The 21,386-nt window shown below is 31.7% G+C and overlaps 2 protein-coding genes across 2 annotated transcripts; both read right to left on the reverse strand.

Moving 5' to 3' along the window:
• Positions 1 to 1,578: 1,578 nt before the first annotated feature.
• Positions 1,579 to 3,980, reverse strand: LOC125186996 (GPI-anchored protein). Its single transcript, XM_048083492.2, has 2 exons — positions 3,255 to 3,980; positions 1,579 to 2,099 (listed from the first exon to the last, which is right to left on the reverse strand). The coding sequence occupies exons 1-2, from the start codon at positions 3,873 to 3,875 to the stop codon at positions 1,764 to 1,766; spliced, it is 957 nt and encodes a 318-aa protein (XP_047939449.1). The 5' UTR covers positions 3,876 to 3,980; the 3' UTR covers positions 1,579 to 1,763.
• A 3,173-nt stretch (positions 3,981 to 7,153) lies between these two features.
• LOC125190122 (mitogen-activated protein kinase 9-like) lies at positions 7,154 to 11,209 on the reverse strand. Its single transcript, XM_048087324.2, has 11 exons — positions 10,929 to 11,209; positions 10,020 to 10,428; positions 9,815 to 9,942; positions 9,653 to 9,712; positions 9,292 to 9,441; positions 8,931 to 9,086; positions 8,710 to 8,847; positions 8,538 to 8,614; positions 8,261 to 8,362; positions 7,610 to 7,832; positions 7,154 to 7,491 (listed from the first exon to the last, which is right to left on the reverse strand). Exons 1-11 carry the CDS (start codon positions 11,148 to 11,150, stop codon positions 7,423 to 7,425), a joined length of 1,734 nt encoding a protein of 577 aa, XP_047943281.1. The 5' UTR covers positions 11,151 to 11,209; the 3' UTR covers positions 7,154 to 7,422.
• Between the last annotated feature and the right edge of the window lie 10,177 nt (positions 11,210 to 21,386).

Here is a 21,386-nt window from a genome sequence, read left to right on the forward strand (position 1 = left end):
TGCTACTTCAATTTTAGTTAATAGTATGAAATTCATTTGGATAAGCTGACCTATTATTTTTTCTGTTGTAATCGGAATTTTCTCAACAAATAGGGAAAATATTTCATATTTGGGGATTTTTAACTCTCAATAAAGGATTTTGCATCTCTCAGCTTCAGCATTTTAATTTTGTGTCCCTACAGATGCATTATAACGATTCATCACTTATAATTCATGTAATTTGGTTGGTTAACAAGATTTTAAATTCAGGCCGTATCACATGAGCAATAAAAAAAAATTAGTCACGTCTTTTGTAATTTATTACATGTCTTTTGTAGAGATGCGAAATTGAAATGCGTTTCCCAACTTAAGAGGCATGAAATGAACATGCCTTTCCATTCATAATTTTTTTTTCAAAAAAAATCTCTCAATCATAACACTTTTTTGAGAAAAAAGATACTAGTTCTATCCATTGCTAATAGTCTTGAATCTTTGATAATAGACAATATGAGTTTTATTCTTCCACAACGCATTCTTCCCCATCCGTAGTTATGGATGCTCTAACACACAATTGATACAATATGAAAGATATCATAATTGTAAAAGGATTGTCAGTTCCAATTGAATAATTAACAAAGAGGAAGCATGAGAGGGAGATACATACAGAGAGAGATAACCTTAATAAAGATTATAGACCATTAGGGAGTATAGGTTTGATGCTAAAACAAAAGTCTGAAAGATCAACATACAACATTGAAGTGTCACTCCCTTTTATTCGAGCTATAATTTTTCTATGTTTATAAATATACGAAAGTTCTAACCATTTAAGATCATTAATTTATTGCCAATTTGTATGACATTATCTATTGCATAATGATTCTCAAAGATGGTACTACTAGTATATTTTTCCATAAATAAGTTCCTAATCTTAAATTTTATCAGTATTGCCATAAGTCAATCTATTGGATTGAAAAATTATCGTGTGACTGAAAGAGTCTAGTGGGCTTCCCATAGTCCGGGGCCCGTTGGAGCGATCATAATTAGATTTCAAATTTTAGGCACTACAATAGGGTGGGCTCGTTAAACAAATACAAAATCAATAAATAGGGTGGAGTATAAAATTCTGCTTCTTTCGTTAATTTTATCATCACTACAACCTCACTGTTGTCAACGCACATGACAAAGAGTTGAAAATTACAAAGTCTTCCTTCTCGAGGATGAAGTGATCATTGCTAGTTGCTACCAAAGCTACACAATTTATGTCCTAATCCATTAATTAAAGCTTAAAGGTAATTGCACCTAAATACACAGAACCATCACCCCAATTATGATTTTGCACGTGGTATATCTCAAAACTTTCAATTGAGCTCATTTTTACACTATTCTCAATTTATGATGAATTAACATCATCATGGCAAGTTGAAGTGACAATATAATATCATTGTCAATTTTCTATGAATTACTATCACCATGGCAAAATTAAAGTAACAACATAATATCATTGAGGCATAGACTTCCAACTATGTCGATTAGCACATGAATCAATGAAGCACTTCAGGAGTATTTGAAAGATTAGTTGCTTCCCAGCTTATGTATGGCTTCAAATAAGAAACTTAGAAAGATACTTAATCCAATGGTCTTATATACAGATCAGTCTCAAACAAAATGCAAAGACTCTAAACTAGAAACGATGGCAGCAGACGAGCATCCCTCGCCCCCACACTAAGACGTTGAATAGAGTGGTAACTTTGCACGGCAAAATGAAGGCTTAATTCGACTAATGCTCAAATGACAAACCAAAGAATGCTCATGTATAGCAAACAAAGTGGCACTAGGTACTTGTGAAGGCTTACTTTCAAAAATGTTGATGATGACTGATCGTTGATTTCTGAAGAGTCGACTGCAAGAGGCATGCCGTCGCTGTTGAGGCTGCAGAAAGTCGGATCAGAGGCGTCGTCTGTATTCATCATGAGAGCCCTTAGAACTGCAGATACAGTGTGTATGTACGCAGATCGGTCCTTGTTCAGAAGCCAAGTGATACCCATGAGCTGACAGTCCTGGTTGTGCATCTTGTTCGTCCGCTCTGTTCTGTTGCTTCTTCCGCCTCTTTCCCCGTTGAGCTGTATATTGAGAACGAACACACGACATTAGAAAGGAAGTGTTTACTTTGGATGATGATTCGGTTAACAACGAAAACCAAGTAACCCCATATCCATATGTTTTATTAACCTACACATCCTCGTAAAAGTCTTTGCATAAGAATTCTGCCTCTTGTTAACCTACCCCTATGAATGGAGACCAATACCAATGGTAATTGAACTTTCGGTTACTTTATTACGAATGTTTAATCAGTACATGCATGGCACGGGTGGTGATACTAGTATTTTTAAGGGCAAATTGCCCAAAAACCAATCAAAGTCTAGCAATCTTGAAACTTCAAAAAATAGTCAATCATATCATAATCTTGACATTTTTCTCAATTATCCTATTGATTTATATTTGGAGGAAAATAATGTATGATTTTTAAGCCAAAATCCATGATTTTTTTGTATCACTTACAAAAACATATATTGGCATCAGTGTGATAAATATAACAAAAGATTAGGCTAAAATATTTTAGCTTCCAAATCGTATATAATTTTCTCCCAAATCTAAATCAATATAACCTACTACCTTCGTGGTTCTTTTAATAATTTGCCCTATTATACACGTTTATCATAAAAATGTTGCATAGAGCTTATTATGCCAAAAAGACTTAAAACCCTAGTTGAAGCAAGCAGCATGCGGACTATATAAGCATCACACGTTACATATAATGACCTATTCATTATTGAACATTATCTGCTCTTCATCAATAAACTTAGCTACATCTATTTAAATGCATTTGATCAATATATCCATATAACCCGAAATTGAGAAATACTAATATCATGATTTTGGACTAACTCGTAATTATGAAATGCAAATTAAATATTAGTAATCGGATTTATATGAAAAATTAGCAGAAAAATGAAATGATTGCGTGACGCAGAAAAAGCCAAAAGTCGTCACTTTATAGAAAATACAGGCATGTGATACCGAGCTGCAAAAGCCTAATAAAGTAATAGTAGTAGTAATTCCCACTTTCACAAATTTTCACACAAATATTTCATTACCATAAGTTTTTCCCAATAAGCAAAAATCAACATTTCTTATATATTCACATGTCGTTAATCTGAATTAATGAAATTTGTAACCAAAAAAAACAAATAAAGAAAAGCATAAACAGTACTCACCAAATAAAGGCTGTTGAGGCACTTTGAGCAACCGCCGCGCCCGGCGGCGCAATCCCTCTCCAAATTCTCCACCGCCTCCCCGCCGACCAATTTCCCGCGCGAATTGAGCCTAAACGCCTCGGAGCAGGTGAAAGGGTGCAATCGGATGCCGCAATAGCAGTAAACGACGTCGCACGTGTCGTTAGGGCGGCGGAGCTGGATGCCCCTCCCGCCGAGCGCCTTCTCGAGCGAATCGACGCACGTCTCGGAGTCTTCGGGGAGCACGGGCATCTCGTAGGCGGGCGGGGATTTGGCGGCGGCGGAGGGGCGCAATGCGGTGTCGGAGTAGGCGGAGTAGAGCCAGGCGGCGAGGACGGGGCAGCAGCGGCTGCGGTGGAGCTGCCCCGAGTAGGAGTTGGGGCCGCAGGCGGATTTGATGTCGCGGAAGAGCTGGTCGGGGAGGTCGAGGGGGCAGGCGGATGCGTCGGATTGCTCCGGGAAGGCGGGGATGGTGGCCGGCGGGGGGCGGTGGAGGGTTTGGGTTTGGACGGCGGCGGGGTCCGGGTCGGGTAGGATGGGGAGAGCGGGGAGTGGTGTGATAAAGAGGAGGAAAGTGAGGGAGAATGTGATGCTTTGGAACATGGCTTTTGGGGGAAGGGAGTGAAGAATGAGTTTAGGGAGGTGTGTTTGTGTGTTTGTTTAATGGGAAAACAAAAGTGGGAATATTTTGGGTTGGGAGAGAAGGAAGATGATGAATGAATGTTGTTTGTCGGGACTGCTTTATGTTGATGGATCGGTGGGGGTGGGGCCGTGTGGTTGGTTAGAATGTGGAGCTACACCTAGGGGGTTGCGTGGTTCAGGCCACCAACGCGGCTCATCCGGCACGCGTGTGCACGATCTTCTTGCTCTTGCACGACACCCACACGTGACATGCATCGGTCCGAGCCGAACCTAGTGACCCTCGCTACGGTGGCGCTCCAATTCTGACAAGTAGTGCGCGTCATCAGACAATTTTGCCACATGCTTATTGAAGCATTACACGATACGTATTTAAGAAAGTTGGCAGTGCAGGGTGTTCAACGATTGAGGAATGTGTACGAGAAGTGTCGTTGCTTTTTCAAAATGCTAGGCAACATTGCCCGTATGCACTAGATGGGACAGAGAATGTCTATCATGAATGGAATGTCGAGCCTTGAATATTCTAACCTTGTGAATGATTATGGAGTCTAGCCCTTGAGTATCTCAATCTTGAAATGACAAATATGCGGTATAACACTGAACATAACAAATAATGAGATAATCCTTGTTGATCATTGACAAATATTTTTAAAGTAATTAAGGTTTGGTGAAATTTACTTCTGGCTATGTGTTCTCATTAGGCAGTGAGCCTGTTACATATACGAGTGTGAAGTATTAATGCGTCGAGGACTTTACCATGAAGCTTAATACGTGACTTCTTTAGGAGCAACAAAGGAAGTTGTACTATGACATAAACAGAGACTTTACACTTATGGAGTAATAATATTTAAACTTGACTTCTTTGGACTGATTACTGTATGTAAATAAATTGACTTTATATAAATTATATTTTATTATATACTATACATTATTAAGACTTACAAATTGACTTTAATTTCATGAATTAAACGAGAACCTCAGTTTAATTGAAAAGTTTGTGGGTTCACTGTATATTCTTCACCTCTCAATCTAAAAAATACTAGTAGTACTAATGTTCATCCTAAATTTTTCTTTTCGTCCTTTTATTATGATATTTTCGAATAAGACACCAATATTTAGTAAAAAAATTTACATTGCAACAAATGATCAAATCGTGGTAGATTAAATTCAAGAAATTATTTGCCAGCTCACATTTTATTGGATTTATTGCCAAATGTTATCATATATGAATATGGTATATCCAAATATTCATTTAGCCACTCATATGTCCAGGTGTAATCATAAAAATCCACCCTCAACACAACGTGACCAAAAAATTATAGCTAAAATAGTAGTTGTACATTTTTCAAGACCAATTATGTTTGTGCATATATCACTATCAGTAATGACCGTTCGGAATTCATATCTTCTAACTGTTTAAGTGAAAAAACAAACAAAAAAAATAGTACTACTACTCTATAATTATGATCATACGAACATTTAAGGATTTTTGCTAATTATATGAAAAACTTTGCAATCAAACTTTACTATTTCAATTAACTAAAAAAGCAATAATACTATGTCCGGTGACAAATGATATTAAGGTTGGTATATATTGTCTCTTTCTACTCATATACTCAGGTAAGAACCTGTCAATTGCAGAGTACTAGGAAATAATCTCAAGGTTTGATTTAGTAGAACTGTTGATTAATTAGAAGAAAATGTAACAAACTCTAAATTTTGTGAATTTAATTTTAAAATTCGTTTACGCAACCAACAATAGGTAAACAAATTTAAATTGATGGCAATTATATTAGTCGTGATTAAAATACAAAATTAACTAATAAAAAACAAATAATGCATGTCGGAGCTTGAATGTCTTCATTTCATAAAGTTGGTTAAAACATGTAGAGTAATTCTCTAAAATTAATAATTTTTTGGGCATAGTTGTAATAATTCCAAAAGCAGGCAGTAAATTCCATTAATTGGGTTCACCAAACTAGCTGTTATATTAGATATTTCCTTTAGGAATGGAATTATTACTCAACTATAATGAGTATTTTTAACAGAAACATAGTTATATTATTAACAACCATTTCAGTCTAACGTCCCAATCATAGCCACCATATTACTCTTATTTTTCCTGACATATATAAATGGTGACAAATTACAAGATTTCATTTAACTAATCCAAAATGTGCTGTTTTATTAGAAAAATCCCAGTTGCATTCAACTTCTAAATAATCTTGCAGTTTTAAACATAAATTTAATATTGATTTTTAATTAATGTATAGAGATCGATTTTGAAAAGAACTGATCACCTCTCTCAATCTCTGTATAAAGTGAGGACAACAATATTTATAGTTTGAAATAAGTTGAGTCACATGTTATTTATGAAATTTACAATGAGTGTCGAATTGGAGTAATAGCTCCATATTAATGGCAGATAGGTATAGCGACGTGACATAGAGAAGCCATTCACATGGACAACTTGAGCTGCCATTATTTGGTGTATCATTATCAATAAGATAGATTGTAGATAAATACATATGGAACAATTCCTCGTGACATGCCTGTCCATTTGGGGCCATATCATTTCAAAATTTCTCAATCCCACCTCCACTTAAATTAGCATTCAGGAATTAGATTTTACTATGATTCTAATCTATTCAAGATTTGGTCATTTTTTGAAGTGTCAGTACCTGTTTTAATTTTAACACAAAGTAGTTGATCAATTGACTGAAATGGACAATCACAATGTTTACATACTTTTCTTTTTCTACCTCTTTTTATCTTACATACAATTGGAATAATTGCTGCAAAAATTAACGGGTTTTACCAACATATTTTCCGGTGAATTATAATTCGTTGTTAATTACCGAAGGACTAAACTGTCCGGCAAATTTTCGACGTGCTTTTTAACAAAGTGAACGCGCCAAAATGATTGTCGACTTTACCGACAAATTAGCATGTCAGAGGTTTTACCGATATTATTTTCTTGAAATAAATCAACAATAATAATAAAAGAAAACTTATGCAACAAATTAATGTCAGGTTTTATCGATATTATTTTCACAAAAATTATTTTCGTGAAAATTTATGCAACAATTTTCACTATATATCCTAACATTTACTACTATTCTTGACATTGTTATCTTTTAAGTAGAAGTATTCTTGACTGGTTGGCTGATGAGGACAATGATAGAGAAACAGAAGAAAAAACAGTAGGAAAGACAGTGATCTTTCACTGGCTTAAACAAAAATTGCGAGAAAATTTTGAGATCCATAAAAACATCATCCTAGTACAATGCAATGAGCTAAATTAACCATCATAAAAACAGATGATTCTATAACTACATAAATTCAAAAATGGGAGCAAATACATCTGTACAACCCAAAAAGAGATTTCCTTCCTAATCTATGAATGCTAAGAAAAATGTTGCTGGCTGCTGCACTGGATTACTCATCCCAAGCAGCCTAATCTCACAGTAAAAAACGAGCCAACATAAGTCATCAGCTACCTCAAACGCGATCAAGCATGTAGGGCAGCAATTTTCTCTGATAACACATCTTCTTCATTGTTTTCTTCGATTGGCTCTTCCTGTTGAACAAAGATGACAAGTTAATGATGCAACGGCACTTTCTTTTGAGAAGCGGACTTTTAGCTTAAGCAAATTTAGTTTGTCAATCGGAAGACTACGGACGTGGATAAGATTTACCTCGGTGTTTTTCTTTTCTTTGACACCAATGCATTTGGAAGCACTGATGCTTGCACTCTTCAACAAGCTACGAGCGCTGACGTTTCCCTTGTGGCCGTTTTGGGCACTACTGTTCATGCCATCATTCCCAGTGGGGCTATCTAGAGTCGTAGCAACAGAAGCTGCATTTTGTTGCTCAAAATCATTATCTTCGGGTTCTTCTTTTGGTGCAGGGACACGCTCTCTACAGGCACATTAGAGGGTAACAAAAAAGTGAGCGTATCATAGTTACGCAATAATACTAAAACATAAATACATCAAAAGAATATTTTAGATTCAACAGCAACAATACTATACCTATTTTCTTAAAAAATCAAGTTCAATATTTTAGACTTTAGAAAAATATGGGTTGAGATATTGGATCAATTCTAAAACAAAGGAACAATTTAAATGAAAATCATACACACTCATGGTTCCAAACACATTCGCTTAGAAATAAACTGTTGCAATAACTATTTTGCACTCAGTTTTATTTTGTCTATATCATGTTGGTGATTGCATATTTAACAAGAACAGTCGTATATACGTTACTATCTGATCACTTCTACATATATACGGAGGAAAGAAACAATTCTGGACAAAAAAAATTTAAGAAAGTATATCACTACATACCTAGGTAATGAAGCATGTTGTCTCAGTAGAGGAGTGCTTTTTTCACCTTTACCTTTGTGCTCTTCAAGATGGGCAAACTGTCTCTTGAACCAATCGACGCCACTTGATTGGTATGGAATGATGCACAGTGTCAGAAACTAATACTAAAACCGAAATATAGTAATGCACAACACCCAGAAAATATGGGCCCACACTATTCAATCTCTTGAACTTACACGAAGTAACGAAGGGCAAAGACAATAAACTACGCAATCAAACAAATAAAAACTGGCATAACCTTGGATACATGAAGCCACTAGTCTGCTCTCCACCTTGGAGATACTCTTCAAGCATATGAGGATGATACTCGAGAATCTATTAAACCACAAAAAATAGTAACTAGAATAAGACAGAGTCGACAACTCAAAAAACCATAAATTAGGAAACAGAACTAATGATCAACGGCTGACCTCTCTATAAATCAGCTCCCTAACATCATCTTTAGTCAATTTCCTCCTCTCAAATTCAAACTCAAGCTTCGATATTGGTACAGTTGATGGTTCACGCTCTCCGTTTGACAACCCGTGAAAGTAGGGATCATTCAACGCCTGCAAACAAACCATCCATGAGTTGCTTACTTCACATAATAGTGTACAAGTGCCAAAATAATGAAGAGGCCATATAAAATTACTTCTTCAGCGGTCGGTCTATCTTTAGGATCAAACGCCAGAAGCTTTTCTAGCAAGTTAAGAGCCAAAGGATCAGCATCAGGGAATTTCTGAGAGAACGGAACAGGTTGTTTCTTCCGCATACTGCTCAGATATCTCCGAGCCTTTTCATTCCTGATCTGCCATTGTAATTGCAACATGATTGTGTTATAAAAGATTATTCAGAAGAAATATGTTCCTTTAAGAAACAGGAACAAAACAAATACTAGCTTTTCTTATAACCTTCTTAAATCACTATTAATAACCCTGGTGGCAAGGGATTTTCTTCGAATATAATGAGGAATCTAAGTAGAAAACTAAAATAACCCAGGTTAATTAACTAACCCTTGCAATAGATTCTGGAGGTGGAGTGCCAAGCAAATCAGTCATTAAGTCTAACTGATGCACCACATTTTTCCCGGGAAATAATGGTTTTCCACTAAGCATCTCAGCAAATATGCATCCGATGCTCCAAATATCAATAGCAGGTGTATACTGTACGTATCCAACAAAAAGTACGATATAAGCATAGTATTTGAATAAGTAATGATTTTTAGTCAAGATAAGGAATCTTATTAACGTGAATATCGCAATGTTCAACGCTTACAATACATCCAACTCATACTAGGGCAAGTACCATATTAGCAGCACCACTGTTTGTGGAGATAAATAATGCACTGAGGCCTTCAAAGAAAAATAAGCTTACTTTAGAGAAAAAGGAACCGCATAGCTCTGGAGCACGATACCATCGAGTTGCAACATAATCCTTTAGCAAATACAAATCAAACAGAAAGGTTAGAGAGTTGCAACATGTATTTTAAAGGTGAAATTCATGAGAAAACTACATGTGCATAGAAATGACACTTACAGTCCAAAATATTGCTGATGGGGCATCATTAAACGACACACGAGCTAGACCAAAATCACATATCTTCAACTTACAGTCAGCATTAGCAAGTATGTTCTTCGGCTTTAAATCCCGATGGAACACATTTGCTGAAGATGTAGAAATAAACATGTCACTAACAAAGGATAGTCATCTCTCGAAGATACATCAACAGAACAGGGTTCACCTGAGTGGGTGTATTTCAAGCCACGCAGGAGCTGGTAGAGGAAAAACTGATAATGCTCTGGTGTTAAGTCGTCATTTGCTTTAATCACTTGGTGAAGATCAGACTCCATCAATTCAAAAACAACATAGATATCTCTGAATTCCCTCCGAGAAGGAGGAAGCATTATGTGCTTGATTTCAACAATGTCAGGATGGCGAAGCAGACGAAGAAGCTTGATTTCTCTGAGGATCCGCGTGGCATCAGAGACATGCTCAAAGACATCATTGATCTTTTTAATTGCAACCCTCTCTCCGTTGTGAGTATCGATGGCAGAACCTACAACGCCGTAGCTACCTTTGCCAACAACTTCTTGGACCTGATACCTAGTCGCCTCCCCGTACTCTGTAAAAAATTCGGTTTCCAGATTACCCTGTCAAAACAGACTCTCAATCAAAACTTGGGTGCTTCAGCATTCCACAAAGAATTACATAAATTAGTCACTGGATAAGAATCCCCCAACCCAATTTTTCATTTCTTCAATCAATTAATATTGCAAAGACAGAGAATATTCTTGTCCAATCACATGACCAAACAAAGATTAGATGCTGCACAAATCAAAATCAGGCATAAAGGCTAAAGCTCTGTTCCTGAACGTTGTAATCCAATGCAAGTGACATGATAAATAGTCCAATTGGATGAATCATACAGACCAAACATTTGATTAAGTTGGATTATTTTATTACTCAAACCAAAATCGACAATAACTTGTTGAATGCAACAGTAATAAAGCAGAATCACCAAAAATCAAATTAGCACCTCAGCATCATAAGATGCGAAAGGCAGAGATTGTAAAAGCCCCATTCACTCGAACCGCCAAATGAGCAATCATTCACAAATAGAAAGAGAGGGAAAAGGGGAAAAAGATTCAACCTTTTTGTGGGAATCCATGGCGGGGTTAGAAAGTGGGAAATCGAGACGCTTGGGGACTTTAATGAACTTGAGGCCCGAAATATCAAAGTGTTGAACAATGGGAAGGGGGTCTTGTGATGCATGCGGCTGATGATCATTATTACTAATATTGGAATTGGGATTGGTAATCGCTCGTCTTTGGAACCAGCGACGAACTCCGTCCACGAATGTGCCTCCCCCCATATGGAGTAACTAACTCACCCTCTCTTCTTTACTCCTCTCTCCCTCTCTGGCTGAGAGCAATTGTGGGAATTTTAAGCCTCGAGGTAAAACAGGGGAGTTTGGAAATTGAAAATTATCTGAGGAAAATAACCGACTAATAAAAAATTGACAAGTGGATACTATCAAGGTCTTGCATCTCAATAATTACCGCTTTAAAATATTGACTTTTAGCGATATAGAATTTGATTATCGGAATGTGCCTCATTATTTTTATGCATCAATTATGAGAGTCCTTGATAAATAATAGAGTATTGAATTACTACACTTCTTGAATTGATGTACAAGACAGAAATAAATAACCTTTAATATAAAATGACCATTATTTTACTCAAGCTTAAAATAATTACTACAAGTTTTGACGTATCCACTAATGTGGAGTAAGACTTAATAGAAGATATAAATAAACGATGTAGGATGATTGCTAAAAAATCGGAAATTAGTTACTCCAAGTATATATTGCACTTCAAAACTCACATTCATTTACTATTTCGGATTTATTTAAATGCTCTTTTGTATTTGGTTGATTACTATGTTGCAGGTTGGAATATCATTAATCCAACTCAAAAACTCTGTATACAGCTTTAACGCGTCAAATAATAACAATAATAAATATTATAGTAGTAGTAAATTATAAAATGTTAAAATTGCCCAATAATTCAAAAATATTTTATTTTTTACAGTTCATGATTAGTTTTTTCCCAAAATAACGTCACTCTCCGTTGTTACGAAACTTCTAAAAAATAAAATAAAGAGAAGTCGCTTTTTAATAGATGACAAGTATGTTGTTTTGATAGCTATTGGTACGTACGAAGTTCTAAAATTGAAATTGTATATATTTTCCTAATGTCCGAAGTTAATATGAAATAGTGAGAAAGTAAAATGTGATATTTAAGAAATGACCTATCTGATAACCAAATAAGAACAATCGCAAAATTTGAAGCATCCTTACATACACTACTATAACACTTTAGACTATGTTAGAGCCTCCTCGCCATGCACCTTAAATAGAATTGAACTGCAAAAATGACGACATGGTCTAATCCCGTGCGTTGCAGGTGTTGGCGGAACAAGCGGGACTGGCCCGGCTGGCTATGGGCCGCTGGAGAGGTCCTAAATGGCTACGTTGTAGTAGCCTGTTGGATCGCACCACAATAGGGGTCGTTGAAGAATGTGCATGTTTTTTTATTTCAAATTTGCTCATATATGAATTATTCATTTTTATTTTAGTAATCTAAAAAAATCCTACAATATTAAAAAAATTAATTTTAAACAATTTGATTAAAAAAGTTTTAATTTTTGAATTATTTAATTTTTCACAAATAGTAAATTTTTAAAATTTTTGAATTGGATACTCCTACTAGTTATAAAGATGATTAAATTGTGATATGATTTGGAGAATGAGTAGTAGTTATTGTGGAATGTTTTGAGATTTCAATGAATGTGGTACGATTTGATATGAGATATAATCGAATCGTGATAAATATATTATTTAATCGAATTTATACATATATAGAAGAAAAAGTTAGTATTAGAGAAGATAACATAATTGCCATTAGAATCGCTAAATTTTAGTTATAGGGTGACCTTCAAAATTGGTATTTGAAAAATGCGGTCCGCGCGCAAGGTTCCCGAACTCGAAAAAATATCACAATAAGTATTTGGAAAATCATTAATTGCATTTAAGGTCATTCTCCATTTATACTTTCCCAAATTTCCCTTCAACTCATTAACATCATATTTAATCTAAGTTAATTGATATTTTCAAATCGAACAAAACATTACAATTTTTTTAAAAAATTTCAATTTTCAATGTGTATAAAAATATAATATACATATACATATAATATAATTATAAAAATACACATTAATTTTTTAAAATTAATACTGTGCACATCACATTTACTAAAAGTAGTAATAATAATGATATAATTATAACTAGTTTAATCACCCGATGCACAGACCAAATAGCTTTCATGCACATTCACAATAAATCAATAAAAACAGTAAGAAAAAAATATTATTACATGGAATTTAGAAATTAGAAATGTGTATATAATAGTAAAACTTTATTAGACAGCTAAAAATATAAAATTAAATAAGTTAAAAGTTAAAATTAAAATAACATAAACATTTATGTTTATTAAAACAGTTTTGGATATAACTTATAACAAAATAATTGAGTTATAATCTATACATATATAAAAGGCGAGTTTTAGCCTTAATTGTAAATATTTATAAGTTTTGGATTGTATTGTTAATGTTAGATATTTTGGTTGGTCTATAAAAAATTAATTCAATTATTTAATATAGTTGTTACAAATCATCAATTATAAACATCATTTGAATATAAATTTTTGGAGTTACAAATTTTTAATAATTTTGAATAAATTTCAATATTCAATAATAAGTAGTTGACTTTGTAACTGCCACATTATTATTAATTGTATTAATAATAATTTAATGTAAATTTTAATACACTATAATTTCTCTATATTTTTTGTCTATATATATGTGTCATTTGCAAGCTTCTTACCCAATTTCTCATTACCTTCACCTATAATCTATTGCATCACTGAATTTTCTACAAAAAGAATTTGTTTTCACTATGGTTCTTGCTCTTTATCAATAGTATCTTTTTTATATTTAACCACTTCAGACATTCTTTTTGTGTGATTATTATGTTAGTAATATCTGTTGTTTTGTTCTTACCAGAGAGGATGGTTGAAACCATGGAAGCATTCCCCTTGCCAAATTTGATATTGAAATTGGTAAGTAATTTATAAAATTTTATAGTACAAAACACAAAGTTATTTTTGCATTATTCGTGAATGAAAATATTTATTGAAATTGTAATATGGGGTATTTAGTTGACTTTTGTTTGAAGTTTTTATCTACATATGGCAAACTGACATGATGAAGAAAATGGTGTCGACGCAGGACGATGAAAGTGTTGGAGACGATGAGCGGAGAAGATGTAGGCTATTGGAGATAGATGGATGCTAATGTGTGATGGCCAGAGCTGCATGAGCATTGATTCTGGATTCTACTATTTTTACCGATTTCTTCATTTTTTATTGCATTCTGATCTATAATGTTTTATTAATAAAGTTGATTAATTTTCTATTTTCAATCAATTTTTTTCTATTAGTGAAATTATTGAATGTTATATGATTAATAATTAAATGGATTGATGAATAATTTAATTAATTTAAACATAAGTATAAGATTGAAATTTTAACATTATTAAATAAACAAGAAAATATTGAAAAATATTTTAATTTTTCAACATTTCCAAAAAATATTAATAACATAATTAAGATTGCTTCGTAAATGTCAATGGTTTTTATTGTATTAGTGTAGTGATTTAAAAACTTTATATAATTTTACTTTTTATCATAATTTATTTAATAACATTTTCAATTTTATATAAAGAAAACTCCATAGGTCGTGCAACGCACGGGGTTGATACTAGTAATATCTAATGTTCGAACTATATTGAAAATCTTATATGCATGTTTTTAATAAATATTACCGCAATATACGTTAAATTAATTATATGGTATTTAAAAAAATGTTTGCCATTTTCAATAATAATAAATTGATAGGATTCATGGTTACGAGAGATAGTTAGAAAGATGATGTATATTACCATATATATTAAACTAATGGTAGAGGATACAAAGCATATGTTATAATATAATTTATTTGTTATACTAGTTAACACAACTTAGGATGCATGATCAAAAGCCAAATGCATATTTTATATTAGAGATATGCATAATACTTTCTACCGATTAAAATAAATCATTGACATAAATAGTCTGTATTTATAAATTTGCATAGGTGCAATATCTCTCATTAGATCACCCGCAACGACAACCCGCCGAGAGCTTGGACCACCCCTGCCGGCGACGAGAGTCTGTTGCGGGTTTTCGTTCCCGTGGGGACTCTCGGTGTGGAGGGTGTCTCGTCCCGTCTTGTAACTTCAATTTTTTTACAAAAAGTTCAGAAAAAATTTAAAATTAATAAAATTTTGCACTTTCCCAAATATATTACCGTTTTATCACCGTGTTCATTATTTTTTGTAACTTTTGTTAAAAATATCATGGATATAAATTTTCTAACTATTTAAAATTTTAAAAATATTTTAAAGTCCGTCTAAAATGTAATTTTACATGTTACATGGTGAATACTGAAATAGTAAAATCTTATTACTAAAACAAATGATTTTAAAAAAGTTATTTCATCAAATTATAAAATGCTTAGGAAAATATTTATAGTGTATTTAAATAGGATAAGGTATTTCAACTATCATATTTCTCGTAAATATATTTGTCTCAAATGACACATTGACTTGACACCATATTATCAAATGATACACATAATGACAACATATAGAGTATTAAACTAATGGGTCCCAATAATTTAATAAATAGTCTGAAACATATTTCTATTCATCTTATCCCCAAGAATAGTATACATATTTAAATAATTATTATTTTCAAAATACATAATTGTAAATAATTAGCATAATAGTATTTTTTTAAAAAGGGCAAACTACTGCAAAAATCATGAACTTTTCATTTTTCCAAAATCACTCGAGAATTTCAAACATAGTACCAAATGTCATAAATTTTTAAATCTTAATGATTTTTCTCATGTTTTATGGAAAAAATTAAAAAGTACGGAGTACTTAGTAAACAGTATTTAGTGCTATATGAAATTCATTAAAAATTATATGAAAAAATGGAAAAGATGGCGACTTCTGCAATAGTTTGCCCTTTTTAAAATGATACATTAAAAATTTGAAATTTATATTTTGAGTTTTTATTAAAATTCAAAATAAAATTAAATCAAAGCATATAAAATAACAAATTTTTTACATTGGGTTTATTTTGAAATAAAAAAGAAAAGTTTCTATATTCAAATTTGAGCATTTAATACGGAATAATAATCTATACAATATATAAAAGGGAGTTTTGAGAGGTTTTGAATAATATTTTATGCCGAGGAATGTAAATGCAATTAATATAATTAAATTATATTAAATTAAAAATATATAATTAAAGTGATTAAGGGGGTGAGGGGGAGGTTGGAGAAGAGATCGTTCATTAGTGTGGAGAAGAAGATTGGAGGCGCCGAGTATGAAGAAGAGGGAGGCTATCAGTTTTTTAACCAAATTAATACGTCAATTTGATAGTTACATTCATTTAATTAGACCTAAAATTGAACGTGGAGGCTATGGCGAACTGCGAGATAGAATTCCCTCAATTGGGCGAAGAAATTGTGAGAATAGAGAAAAATGTGTTCCCGAAGCACGAATCGCTCTCCAAATCGTTCGACGAAGAGGCGGAAAAGAGGAACGGCGGATTGATCTACTCCTTAATCCTTAATGGGTGGCCATCTTCTCTCTATGAAATTATTTAGCTTGAAAATGCGCTCACAACTGTGGGTTTGGGTGTGTGAAATTATTTTAGCTTGAAATAAGTTTATGTGACTGAGAATGAGATATGCTGATTTAGGAAGTATTTTGTCTTTTGCTTATTCATGTTACTGAGTTGATGTATAAAATAAGTTTATGTTTGTTCAGGTTTATTGAGTTGTATTTGGAATTCAACGCTTTAATTCTCATTAAGTTGTTAATATTGGGAATGTAATAGAGTTTTTCACATCTGAGAAATGCAATTCAATGGCTGCTAAACTTAGATAAGTGGCAACAATTTTGTTAAGAGCTTATTGAAGAATCTTATAAATGGACTATAGATGCACAAGAACATCAAATTCTTTTATATTTTTCTTCCACATTACATTCTACTCTCTGCTATCTCAGTTGCACAAATTCCCTTCAAAAAATGCAATAATTCTGAAAAAAAAAACTTGGGATTTGCCAGACGAGCTTGCAAGTTCCAGTGAATCCTGCGGGAGCACTACATCAGAATGAAGACCGATCACACTTGAACACAACCACTCCAGCTAATCCATCTCAAAATCCAAAATACATTATGTAGGCATCCCTTCCCGAGATGGTCTTGAAGATATGGACTTTTATATCCAATGGAATATTTTTGCTACCTGATTAATTATGTAAAGTTTTAAAATACCAAATTCGCCATTATGGAACTATGATTTTTGAGAAAATATTCAGTGGTCTGGATACACCACGTGGCATGATGACGTAGTGTATCCCATTAATTAGAAGCTGACAAATGGAAGTAGTAGAAATATAGAAATTACACTATGTAAGGTATCTAGTTCATATAAATAAAATAAAATAATTTAATTTAAAAACTTTTCAAATTACAATATAAACTATTAATACACATATATTTATATTTCATCTTTTCTTTCATTATGTATTCACATTATTCTGAATGATTTTTTAAAAATTTGATGAGATTATTCTCTTTTTTTTTCAATTTTATGGAGTATATCTATATATGTGAATGTATTATATATATATCTCCAAAATCACAATACGTTAATTTAAATTTACCATTTTTTCAATTTTGTATTTATACATGAAAAAATCAAAAATAAAAACATAATACTCCGTAATAAACTAAATCATAAGTAATAGACCTATAGCCACGAAAATAAAAAAAATATATATATATATATATAATTTTATTTTACCATTACACAAAATAAAAAAAAAATTGACTTAGTAATGTATGTATCTCAAATAATCACAATACAATAACTTCAGTTACTATTTTTTCATTTTGCATTTATATATGAAAAAAATTAAAAATAAAAAAATAATAAACTAAATCATAATTAATCATATTAATACTACAGGCATGAAACTAAAAATATTTATATAAATTTATTTTACCATCACACAATATAAAAAATACTTATATAAATTAGTCTTACAATTTAGTGGATCTATTTAGAAGCTGACAAATAATTATACGCTGACAATTTAGTTTACTAATTAGAAGCTCACAAATAAAAAAATGGAATTTACTATTATTGTGAATAGATTAATAAAAAATAGATACACACTTATATAAATTAGTCTTACAAATAGATAAATTTAGTGTGTCCCCTCTCAAGATGACGATGTGAATAGATAAATAAAAAAATGAAATTTATTATTATTGTATATATGTATTAATAGTTTAAATTGTAATTTGAAAAGTTTTTAAATTTCAAAATTTTATTCTATTTATAAGAACTAGATACCTTATATAGTGTAATTTATATATTTCTACTACTTCCATTTGTCAGCTTCTAATTAGTGGGACACACCACGTCATCATGCCACGTGGTGTGTCCGGACCACTGAATATCTCATGTTTTTTTCATTGCAATGAGGAAAAATCTTTATTCATGATTCTTGAATTGTAAGTGAAAATGATATCAAATAGTATTGAAAAAACAAACGTCATAGTAGCTCGCCCAATTTTTTTAATTAAATTTATTTAGGTTTCGCGTTTCAGTTTCAGCCACCTTAGATTTTAAGTTTCCATTTACAATAAATCTGAGTCATAGTAATATTTAATTACTCCTAATTTTAGGTGAGACAAGTTATTTTAAACCAGGGTAATGAATTATTTTTCTTTTGAGTTTTGTTGAAGAGTGATGAGTACTAAAGAATGAAAGGTTTTACTTTGGAATGACAATATTGATGGTTATTTTAATTTTAAAATTAATGTAGTGTATAAAGTACTCTTTTGTTTAATTCTTTGTTGTGATGGATTTTTATATTATACTCCATAATTTGTATTTGAAAATGTGATTTGTTTTAAATTTATTGTTTCAATGTTGATTTTAATATATTTTCAATACTTATATAACTAAAATTTTATACACATTTAATTCATTATTAATATTAATTATAATTTTATTTAATTAATTAAAAATTAAAAATTAAGATTTTAAAATATTCATAGTCTGTGTATAGCAATACTGATTATAATAAAATAATAGTAACCCAATTTAATGTATATCTCCAACCCATTGGATATAAATCCAACCATTTTCCCATAAAATAATTTAAAAAATAAAGGTGTCTCGGTTATGCTCTTCCTCAGTGGCTAGAGGTGTCGGACCAGGGACGGATCCAAAAAATTATAATAGGAGGGGTAAAAATATTTTAAATAAATAATATAAAAATATAATAAAATAAAATATAATAATAATAATAAGGGACAAAAAAAATTCAATGGTTAACAATTACAACTTTTTTTCTAATTTTTATGGCTTTTTATAAAATATTTGTGTATTTCAATTTGGTGAGAGGGAAAAGAACTAGGAGTACTATTTTATTAGTGTGTAAAAGTGGCGTGAATATTCAGGGTCAGGGGCAAATGAGTTTTATTGGTTTCTAACGGAGGGGGACAAATTAGTGTTAGAATATATTATAATAATATTATGCATATATGTATACATGTGGATGGAAAATTGAGCTAGGGCAATTGCCCCTTGTTACTAGCATTACATTTGTCCCTGTGTCAGACGCTCCGACGTATGTTTTTGTGTTTGTGAAGGAAAAAATGATAATAATAACTTATACTAGTATATATGCTTAAATTTATTTTAAGTTTTGGAAATTAGTTGTGACTGAAAATGAAACTAGCTTAACTATGTTTTGTGGCTAAAATGAAAAGTTTTGCATGTTACTAAATGGAGTTTGCTTGAAATTGTTGATGTCCTAAAAATACAGTTAAAAAGACAATAAAATGAAATGAAATGCAATAATGAAATTTAAAAAGAAAAGAAAAAAAAATTAAAATGATATGCAATAATAAAATTAGAAAAGATAATAAAAAGAAATGATATACAATAATAAAAAGAAAAAAGACAATCAAATCAAAATTTTAAAATACGATGGAGTTGGAATTTGAACGCACAACCTTTTGATTTTATAAAAGTACATTTAGCAAGAGACCAAATATTCATAAGAACATCCACAATGCAGCTCGTCACTACCTCGAGCTCGTCTCCTAGGATGAGACGACGGCGAGCTGGCATTGCAGATGATCTATCCCGTCTCGTCCCGTGAAGTGTTTCCTTTCGGATAGAAAACTGACGAGCCATCTCGTGTCCACATGACACATTCCTACATGGCGGTGAAGCCCACTCGCCCCCTGTGAGTGGGCTTCTTTTGTCCAATTGAAAAATTATTTTTAAAAATAGATTATATTATTAAATTTGATTATTAATTATAAAAAATTGGTTTTTAAAACTATAACTCACAATGATCCGTTTGAATATTAATTTAAACTTTTAATTAAAATTAATTCATATGTGAATATTTTATTTTTAATGAATCTTGTGATTTAATTAAATTGAAAAATAATTTAATTAAATTTTATAGTAAATAAATTAATACCTCCATCCGTGAAATATTGTCTAGTTTTGCCATTTTAGTTCGTCCCTAAAAAGTTGTCCACTTTGTTTTTTAACTAATTTTGGTAAATGGACCCTATTTTTGTTACTATTTACACTCACATTATTATATTATAAAACTAGGAAATGATAAATTAGGAAAATGACGTTCGTTTCTTAGTGCAATTTTCAACAAAGAATTGCTAAACCACGCTCCTTTCCAATTTTGATTTTGTGACATTAATGATGAATAGTGCGGGTCTTAGGAAAATTAGCGGGCCAAAAAAAATGATTTATCGTAAATTTAATAGCCATATTAGCAAAAAAATAACTTCAAAACTAGCCATTTATGGGAAAATGAACACACACTTCATTCACAACCGCAAATAATTACATCTGTGACTTAGGCCATGTTTGGTTGTCAGGTTTCTATATGAGAAAGTAAGCTGATTCCTTAAATTTTAAAATCTTGTGTTTGTTTCGGTTTTTAATCTAATTGGAAAAAGTAATCAGAATCCCAAGACAAGGAAAATTAGTACAACTTTTCAGGATTCTGAATCCTAACTTTCCTTAGGTATTCATTTTCCAAGTTTTAGGATTCTTACATATTTAACACAATATAAATATAGTTTTATTATTAATAATTATTATTATTACAATGTATTAAAATTAATTTTAAATTATAAACCACACTTTATTATGGCATAATAAATTACTATAATTAAAATTATCATAATTATAACAATATTATTATAATATTTATACATATTTGTTATTATCATAATAATAATAAATAATTTATTAAATAATTAAAATATAATTATATAATATAAATTATAGAATAATAATTATTTATAAATT

Source organism: Salvia hispanica, chromosome 5, assembly GCF_029641045.1.
Source record: "Salvia hispanica isolate PSC_SH4W2 chromosome 5, Shi_PSC_v1, whole genome shotgun sequence".
NCBI lineage: Eukaryota > Viridiplantae > Streptophyta > Magnoliopsida > Lamiales > Lamiaceae > Salvia > Salvia hispanica.